Source organism: Lathyrus oleraceus, chromosome 6 (genome assembly GCF_024323335.1).
Source record: "Lathyrus oleraceus cultivar Zhongwan6 chromosome 6, CAAS_Psat_ZW6_1.0, whole genome shotgun sequence".
NCBI lineage: Eukaryota > Viridiplantae > Streptophyta > Magnoliopsida > Fabales > Fabaceae > Lathyrus > Lathyrus oleraceus.
Genome location: NC_066584.1, coordinates 410,497,143 through 410,507,566, shown reverse-complemented (window position 1 = coordinate 410,507,566; position 10,424 = coordinate 410,497,143). Strand labels below are relative to the sequence as shown.

At 35.3% G+C, this 10,424-nt stretch overlaps 1 protein-coding gene across 1 annotated transcript; it reads right to left on the bottom strand.

Annotated features, from left to right (window-relative positions):
* Nucleotides 1-1,266: 1,266 nt before the first annotated feature.
* LOC127098594 (isoliquiritigenin 2'-O-methyltransferase) lies at nt 1,267-2,801 on the bottom strand. The gene is made up of 2 exons (XM_051037217.1): nt 2,245-2,801; nt 1,267-2,167 (listed from the first exon to the last, which is right to left on the bottom strand). Exons 1-2 carry the CDS (start codon nt 2,679-2,681, stop codon nt 1,492-1,494), a joined length of 1,113 nt encoding a protein of 370 aa, XP_050893174.1. The 5' UTR covers nt 2,682-2,801; the 3' UTR covers nt 1,267-1,491.
* Nucleotides 2,802-10,424: the final 7,623 nt, after the last annotated feature.

The following is a 10,424-nucleotide window of genomic DNA, read 5'->3' as shown; positions in this document are numbered from 1 at the left end:
AATCCATCTAGCCAGCCACCATCAACCAACTTGCTAACTTCCAATTCTCTTGAATTTATTGGCTCATGGTAGATCATATATGCATAATATGATGAATTTTGAAGTTTCCCTTAAGAAATTTGATCAATTGATGAGATAGCTTGTTGGAGAAGTTACTCAAGATACCCAGTCAAACTAGGGTTTCCAAGGCAAATCACCCTCAAACTCTTGAAGAAAACTTGATCAATATATCATGTAGAGATCATTGGGACTTATATATGATGTTCATAACCATTCTTGGATCAATTCTTGGTTGTGCTCTTTGTTCACGAGGGTCTCAAACCCTAGATGTGAACTTGATGAATCAATGGGATCATGTCCTTCCTACAAAAGAGTTAGGCAAATACAAAGACATATTTTTGATATTTTGGTTAGTAAAATGATAAAATACAAGTATGATACAATCACATAGTGCTTGGTGATCTCTCCCAAAACAAACCCAATGAAAAAGGGGTAAGGAGGATGTCAAGGTATGATCCCAATGTTAATGTTTATGATGAAATTTCACTTCATACAAACAATTAAGTGATTAGAAGTTTGCTTAATCAATTATGAAGGTAAAAATACACTGGCTAATCGATTAAGATATCCCTCTAATCGATTAAATCAAAGTGTAAGCCTCCTAGTCGATTAATGGAGCTGGAAATTGATAAGTTAGTTGAAATCAAACTTTTCTATTTTAGATTTATTAATCCATTAACATATGTTTTTAATCGATTAAACCATTAAAAAGGCCCATGAATTGTTTTCGTTTTGAGTCAGATTTTTCTCCTATATAAAAGAGGTTTCTCCACATTTCAAAATACACTAGTTTTTAAAATAGAAATTTTCTTCTATCATTCTTTCTCTCATTATTATATAAATCTATTTTTCATTAGAGTTGTCTTAATGTCAAAAGAGTAAGAAGTTAAAATTAAAAAAAGTTTGAATCAAGGTTATTTAGCTAAAGTTACGTAAAAATTTAGGTGAAGGTTATTGAGTTAAGCCTGTGAAAAAGTTTTGGTTTAGATTTTGAGATAACATCATTTAAAAGTTTTGGTTAAGGTTATTGAGTTAAACATATGTAAAAACTCTATTTATATGTAGAAAGTTTTTTTGGCTAATCATGTCCAAAAGTTCGAGTTGTTTTTGTAAGGTTCCTTAGAATATGTGAAGTTGGTGGAATATGATTAAATGAGTTCAGCAAGAACATATACAAACTAATAGAATAAATGAAATTGAAAATAGTTACAACATGCAATTTTATTATATATAAAGAAGAAATTCTTCCTCAAAATCACAATTAAACTCAAACTTTTACAGAAAAAAAAACATCTTAAACCGCATAAACATTACATTACATGAAAGCATAAATTATAATAAGAAAGTATATTGCAACACAATTGACCTCACAAAGAGGCCTTTATTCCCCCTTTCCTCTTAACACATAGATCTTAAAATTCAAAGTGATGTTTATTTATAAAACTCAATGACTCCTAAGCAAGAGAAAGCACGGCATGCAACTTGGACTTTGGAAAATCCAGAGAGTTTTCCCAATTTGTGATACTGTTTCTCAGTTCTTTCCCTTCCACCAACAGTGATAAACATGAGATTGTCAATAGTCGAAACAAGTTTTGATTCTTGAGTTGAGGTTGGTTCTTCTGGCAATATGAATTCCACAACAATCACTTTTCCATTTGCTGACAATGCTTTCTGACATTTGCTTAAAAATTGTATGCATTTTTCATCTGACCAATTATGACACACTGCCTTTAGTATGATGGCATCACCCTCTGGAACACTTTCAAACATGTCTCCTCCAACATGTTCGATACCTGGAATTGGTGCTGCATTTTCAATAACCTGTGGAAGATCAAAGTTGATTCCCCTTATGGATGGATATTTGGATATTATCATTTTCAGATTTTGTCCACTTCCACCTCCAACATCAACCAGTGTTGATATTCCCTCCAATCCACTGTATATTTCAAGCATTCTTTTCATCTCTGTTGCACAAACGTCAACCATTGACTTGTTAAACACTTTGTTCATTTTCTTATCTTCTCCCATATATTCATACTTTGTCACTCCATGAATTTTCTTGAACAAATCAATGTCCTCATCAACCACTGCTTCCTTAAAATTCATCCTGAATGAATAAAACAAGAGTATAAAAATCTTTATCCAAATAAACATCTTTAATTAATTATATATTCAAGAACTTACCAAACTTGTAACAATGCCGGATAACATAGAAATGTAGTGAATGAAGCCAGGTAGCCTCTACTTTCGTCGGGGACAAGGTATTTACCGACCGACGTGAGTCCGTAAACTCTCTCGATACTGCCGTCCTCGGCAGTCCGAGTAGAAGAAGTGAGAAGGGAATAACTAGTGAGCAAACGCAACATTCGGTCGAGCCTGTTAGACAAGTCCGAATGTTGGTTTGAGGATGGCAATTGAGAAGCAATCTGTGATGGGGAGATGAAAGCGCCGGGGGGTGTTGCGTTAGAAATAATCTCAAATAGATTGAGATCAATAGCAGCATTCAACACAGCTGGATAAACAAGATTGGTCGTAAGTACCATTGCGGAAAGACAATCACTGTCTTCTGTTTCTATGCCAGAGGCAACACTAAATTGGTTTGTAAGGTTGGAATCTCCCATTTTTTTACTAGTACTAGGTTTCTTTGTTTCTTTCTTTTGTTTTTGTTTTTGTTCTGTTTTGCTTGCTTGATTATTTGCAATCGATATTGTGTTCTTTTTATAGGCAAAATAAAAACTATGTGCTTGTGAATGGGGATTTGTTTTCTTTCATTATAATTAATTAATTAATCTATATATTGCTCAAGTCATGACTTATGCATGGATAGTAGGTAGCTTGCCTCGACTTCTCTACTATTACAACTTTTGCTGACATAAGTCATTTTGGAGCTACTCTCGTGTTTTTCGGTTTGTTATTTGTATCTACCTGGTATAACTCTTTCTGATTGTTAGTTTTTTTAATACTTTGTGAGTGGCCTTATTTGTTAGACCTCGTACCTATCTTGTCCATCTAATTTATATCTTAGTATCAATTTGCTTGTATTATAAGAAGACAAGTAAGTGTCTTGCAATATACACTCATTGTAATAGGTGTATACAATTAGTTAAGCTAGTTGACTTTTATATATATATATATCTATATTACAAATATAAAGAAAACTCTCTCTTCAAGAGTCCAATCACCATCTCTTTATTTTTTACCATTCTCATTTTTACTTTCATTATCTTAAGAACAAAGCAATTTCGAGAAATTGGTATCCAGAGTATTTGTTCGATTCAAACTTTAATCAATGATAAAAGGAAGCACAACCTCTAATAAACTCTTGACAAATATATCAATGTTAGAACACTATGAGAGATGGTACACACAAATAAGGTTCATTTTTAGATATCAAGATGTTCTTGAAATCACGAATGATGACTTTCCTGCATTAAAAGTCAATGCAACTGATGCACAAAAGGTTGTTCATTGTGAATTGAGCAAGAAGGATGAGAAGGTTTTGTTATTAATCCATCAATGTATAGATTCAAATATCTTAGAGAATATCACTAAGGAAGAAACAATTAAGGGTGCATGGAACACTCTAAAAAAATTATATGGTGGTGATGAGAAATTGAAGAAGGTGAAGTTACAGTCTTTGAGGAAGTAATATGTGAAGTTGCATGTCCCTAATACATTCAGTGGGAGAACCCCAATACGGTTTTGTTGTTTGTCTTATCGCTTTCGTTTCATTTATTATTGTTTATTAAGTCTCCTTTATGATTGCACTACTCTGAATCAAGTTTTGAATCAATTCATTTTTTTAACATGGATAATTCAATTAGTTGAGTTAGGGGAACAAGAACCCTACGTGTTGTTGATTCAAGTTAGGTTGAAAGGAAAATCTCTAAGTATTTTGAAAATCATGAAAAATTGAGACTCTATATGCATGACTCAAATCATGTATATATCCTGACTAGAATCAAATTGAAAAGCGGCAAACATAAATATTTTCAAATTATGTGACTCTAATAACAGTTTTAACTTGATTCGAATCAGACAACTCCGTAACTCGAATCACAAGTTGCATTTGATTCAAATCAGATAGATATGGTCAACCTCTGTCTCATTTGATTCGAATCACACTTTACACCTGACTCGAATCAAACTATTTTTGACAGTTTTCTATTTTGGCTTTGTCCAAATTGACTAGAATCAAGCTTTATACGTGATTCAATTCACGAGCTTTTGTGACTCGAATTAGAAAATTAAGATGACTCGAATCACACTAAAAATAGGTCAATTTCTTTATGAAATATTGTTTCACTCTACTTGCTCATTTTACTCAAATCATGAAATATTCTTGACTTGAATCTAACTAACATTTTCCATCCATTTTTGTGCTTAATCTCAAACACATATAAATTCATTTTGTCATCTCATTTTCAAAAAGAGCAATTCCATGATCTACATTGTGATTTTGTGAAATCAATAACCTCATACTTTTGAAAACTAAAAAACTCTTGCAAACAAATTCTCTTTCATCTTCAACCTCGAGTTTGATTTTAGATCTTGATAATGAGATATATGTATTTTTTTAGGGAGACATTGTGTTGAGGGTTTGGTAATGATTTTCAGGAAGTTTGCTAGATTGAGGTTTTGTCATTGGTAGTGATAGATTTCATTGGAAAGAAAGAGGTTATTCTCTCTAGCTGACCTTGGTAGTGACTGTGTGAAATGCTATAGATAAGGTTGAGTTCTTCTCAATCTTTGGACAATTCAACGCTTAATAAGTTGGTGGGATCAAGGGGTAATTGCCACACACGAAGACTGGTATATCTATAATTACTAAATTAATCATTGTCTTTGAACAATATGTAAGATTTGTGAATTGTGTATTTGTCAACGTGTTGAATTTCAATATAAGCATAATGTCTTTATTTTCACTTTAAGACTTCCGCGCGTTTTCGAAAAACTTATGATATTCTTCTTTTGGAAAATTGGTCAAATTTTTTAATAAGGGTTTATTCACCCCCCTCTAGACTGTTTCTCTATTCCATATTCTCACCAAACAATATAAAGACATACAAGTGAATAATGGTAAGGCTGTTGCAATTTTTTTTCTTAAGGTTGGTGTTGTTGACCAATCAAACGAAGTTATGTATTGAGAAGATCACTGAATTGCAGAATGTTGAGAAATGTTTTGAGAGTCTCAACTTCCGTGTTTGATCACATTTTTGTGGCTATTGAAGAATGTAAGGTCCTATCTGAGATGAAGTTTAAAGAATTGCAAGCATCATTGGAGGCTCGTGAGATAAGATTATGACAAATAAATTCTAAGGAGGTAACACAACCAAGCTCTATAGGAAAAGTTCTTTAAGAAGATGAAAAAAGACTCCTCATAGATCAAAAAAGGGAAAGGAAAGTGAGAAAAAAAAGAAGTGAACTGATAAAGGTTCTAGTAAGAACACAAAGAACCAAAGAGAGACAATCAAGAATGGTGTCTCTCACAAAAAGAAAGTCAAGAAGGTTGATATGAAGGAAGTGAAATGCTATTGTTGTCAGAAGTTTGTCCAGTATACAATTTGTCCAATGCATGTGATACAGAAAAAACATAATTTCCACATGCAGGCAATAATGATTGTGATGAAGTTATGCAAATGGCTAATACAAATTTAGGACAAGACGAGATCAATGTTTGGTATCTTGATACAAGCTGCAATAATCATATTACATTGAACAAAGAATGATTTATTAGGCATGACAAACCAATAAGTAGATCCAATAGATTCGCTGATAATAGAAAAGTCGTATTTTAGGGCATGAGGAACATTCTTGTAAAGAGGAAGGATATACAAGAAGCAATAATTACAGTTGCGCTATTTTTTCCTTCTATGACCTGATTAGTTTGGGGAAATTACTTGATAAGTATTAGAACTAACAACTTATTATGTACAACAGTCCCACATTAGCTTACAATACTCATTACTCTTGTATATATAAACATCATTGTATCTCATTATTATTCATTCAATGTAACAGTAATTTTTCTTTCTTCTTCTTCTTCTTGAATGTAACTACTTTCATCTTCTTCTCTTGCTGCATAACCAACTTCTTGGTGCATAACTAGCTAGCTCTTTCTCTCATACATGATGAGTTCATGTTTTGTTGATATGGTATCAGAGCTATCTCAACTCTGGTAGCCATTGTTTTCCTTCTTCTCTTTTCTTCCTTCTTGTTTCTTTAACTTTGCAACAATGGCTGCTCAGAGTTTTACGGATTTCGCTACCAACTCTGCTAACCCTTACTACCTGCATCCGAACGAGAATCCGGCTCTTGTTCTCGTTTCTTCACCGCTCGATGACAAAAATTACCACACCTGGTCTCGCTCAATGCAAATCGCGTTGATATCCAAAAACAAGGACAAATTCATCGACGACACTCGTCCAAAACCCTCTGTTTCAGATGTTCTTTATGCGCCGTGGATCCGTTGCAACACGATGGTTCTTGCATGGATACAACGTTCAATCTCTGCACCAATTGTGAGATCAGTTCTATGGATTGACACAGTTGCGGGTGTTAAGAAGAATTTGCAGGTTCGATTTTCTCATAGTGACATTTTCCGCTTATCTGACATTCAAGAAGACCTCTACATGTTCCGCCAAGGTACCTTAGACGTATCCAACTATTTTACTCATTTGAAAGTTCTATGGGATGAACTGGAAACTTATCGTCCAATTCCATCTTGTTCCTGTGCAATTCCCTGTTCTTGTGGTGCTTCGGGATCGATTCGTCGATATAGGGATCAAGACTATGTAATTCGATTTCTTAAGGGTTTGAATGAGAAATTTACTCATTCCAAGAGCCAAATCATGATGGTGAATCCGTTACCTGACATTGATAAAACCTTTTCTCTGGTGATTCAGCAAGAAAGAGAAATGAATCATGCTAACCCTGCAGTTATTCCAAGTGTTGGCAATAATGAAGAAAGCATAGCCTTGAGTGTATCTCATGATGTTCAGCCAAACAAATTCAATTCATACAGAGGTAAATATCAGGGTACAGCTGGTTCAAGAGGCCAAAATCGTGTATGTACTCATTGTGGAAGAAATAACCATACCATTGATACTTGTTTCATCAAGCATGGGTATCCACCAGGATTCAAACACAAATCCAAAGGTAATGGATTCAGTTCTCAGTAATCTGCAACAGCTAACACTGCATCAGAGATACCTGCATCAGGTTTAAGTTCCAATAATTCCTCTTATGGCTTGACTCAAGAGCAATACAACAACATTTTGGAACTGCTTCAACATTCACAACCTGTTTCCACAGCCATTTCAGTGTCTACATCTCCTCTTGTGCTAAATTCCTTGTCATCCAATGCCAATGGTAAGCCTCATTCCTTGTGGATCCTTGATACAGGAGCTACAGATCATATATATCCTTCTTTAATAGTTATCACAACATTGTTCCTATATCTGTCACTCTACCCAATGGTTCTCAATTGTCTGCTTCAATTTCTGGTTCTGTCAAACTTACACCATCTCTAACACTGCACAATGTTTTTTATATTCCTTCTTTCAATGTCAATCTTATCTCACTAGCAAAATTGTCCCAAAGCAACAATTGTTTTGTTCAATTCAATGCTAACTCTTGCTCTATTATGTAGAATCCTTCCATGGAAACGATTGGTATAGGTGACCTGCAAAATGGCTTATATGTCCTTCATTCCAATCTATTTCCTCCTTCCTGTAATTTTGTATCTACTGATGGTGATATATGGCATATGAGGCTAGGCCATCCATCTCATAAAGGTTTACAAACCATAGCTAAGATTTTCCCTTTTGTTTCTTGTAATGACAATGTTTCCCCTTGTGATTCTTGTCACTTTGCCAAACAAAGAAAACTCCCCTTTCTTGATAGTATTACTTGCACTAATGATGTTTTTAACATTCTTCATGCTGATTTATGGGGGCCCTTTTCTACTGTCTCTATGTTAGGCCACAAGTACTTTCTCACTCTAGTTGATGATCACTCTAGGTTCACATGGGTGATATTCCTTAAAACCAAAGCTGAAACTAGAGATAGCTTTATGAACTTTGTAGCATGTGTTGAGAAACAATTTAATAAACATGTAAAATGCTTGAGGTCTGATAATGGTGCAGAGTTTCTAGCCTTACACAGTTTCTTATCTGCTAAGGGCATTCTACATCAAAAATCCTGTGTTGAAACCCCTCAACAAAATGGAATTGTTGAGAGGAAACATCAACACATCCTTAATGTAGCTAGGGCCCTGCATTTCCAATCCAATGTGCCTTTAACCATGTGGAATTTTTGTGTGCAGCAAGCTATCCACATTATTAACAGACTCCCTACCCCTTTACTCAAACTAAAATGCCCATATGAAATTCTATATCAGGAGCCTCCCTCCCTCATGCACCTTAAAGTGTTTGGATGTTTATGCTATGCTACATCTCTTATGGCCCATAGAACAAAATTTGACCCTAGAGCACGCAAGGCTGTTTTCATAGGATATAAAGAGGGCACTAAAGGCTATATCATGTATGACTTGACTCATCACAGTATATTTGTCTCAAGACATGTGATACTTTATGAAAACACCTTTCCTTTCAAATCTCAAATTCATTCCCAAGATAGACAAAGCTCTGCCCCTAATGACTGTACCAATCCTGCTTTTACTTTATGTGATAATACAGTCCCTATTGTACCATCAGATAATATCCTGCCTGAAATGCAACCATCAGGCAATAACTCTCCTGCACTGCAACCATCAGACAATAACCCTCCTGCAATGCAACCAACAGATGATACCCTGCCTGCTCTGCAACCATCAAATGATATCTTGTCCAATGTCCCTCATACTCCTAATGCAGGATCTCCTCCTAATCTCCTCCATAATGATAATCCCAGCCCAAGCTCTCCTGTCAAAAACTCTCCACCATCTCCCTTATCCATCAGTCTTATTCATCCTCCTGTCAATATTAATGATGATCAGCCTCCTATAAGACACTCTACTAGAACCTCTAACCCCCCTCATATCTTGCTGATTATCACAGTTTTTCTACTTCTGCCAATACTTCCTCTTCTAAAGTTAATTATCCTCTGTCTTCAGTTTTGTCCTACATCAATTGCTCCCCAGATTTCCATCATTTTTGTTGCTCGATTTCCTCTAAACCTGAACCATCTAGTTTTCTACAGGCTAACAAATTTGAATGTTGGAAGCATTCTATGAATGTTGAATTGCAGGCTCTTGATGATAACCATACTTCGACATTAGTGGATCTTCCACCTGGTAAGGTACCAATTGGATGCAGATGGGTCTATAAAGTGAAATATAAGGAAGATGGATCCATAGAAAGATATAAAGCAAGGCTTGTAGCAAAGGGTTATACACAGATGGAGGGAGTAGACTACTTTGATACATTTTCTCCTGTGGCTAAGATAACCACAGTTCGAGTTCTTTTGGCTATAACTTCTATCAAAGGTTGGCACCTAGAGCAATTAGATGTTAATAATGCTTTTCTGCATGGAGATTTACATGAAGAAGTGTATATGGCATTACCTCTTGGACTAGTCACTTCCAATCTCTCACAGGTCTGCAAACTTCATAAATCCCTATATGATTTGAAGCAGGCTAGTAGGCATTGGTATGCTAAACTTTCTTCTTTTTTGATTTCTCTTGGCTATTCACAATCTCAAGTTGATTGCTCTCTGTATGTTAAATCCACCTCCACAAGTTTCACAACTTTACTAGTGTATGTGGATGACATAGTTCTAGCTGGTAATTCCCCTGATGAAATTAACTCTGTTAAGCATCTTTTGAACCAACAGTTTAGCATCAAAGACTTAGGTAAGATGAGGTATTTTTTGGGCTTTGAGATTGCTAGGTCGACCAAAGGCATTTTCATGAACCAAAGGAAATATACTCTACATCTGCTTGAAGACACAGGTTATTTGGCAGCCAAACCATCATCCATACCTTTTGATCCCAATCTAAAATTGTCTGCTTCAGTTGGCCAACCTCTTGCTGATCCATCATCCTACAGGAGACTTATTGGTCGACTAATCTATCTTACTAACAGTAGGCCTGATATCTCTTATGTTGTACAACATTTGAGCCAATATGTTGCAAAGCCTCTTACCCCTCATTACCAAGCTGCCACAAGAATATTAAGATACCTCAAGTCTGCACCTGCCAAGGGTATTTTCTTTTCTGCTGCTAGCTCCCTCAAACTCTATGGATTTGCAAATTCAGATTGAGCCAGATGTCCAGAAAACCGAAAATCCATCACAGGCTTTTGTGTTATCTTTGGTTCCTCACTCATTTGCTGGAAATCTAAGAAACAAAACACCGTTTCTCG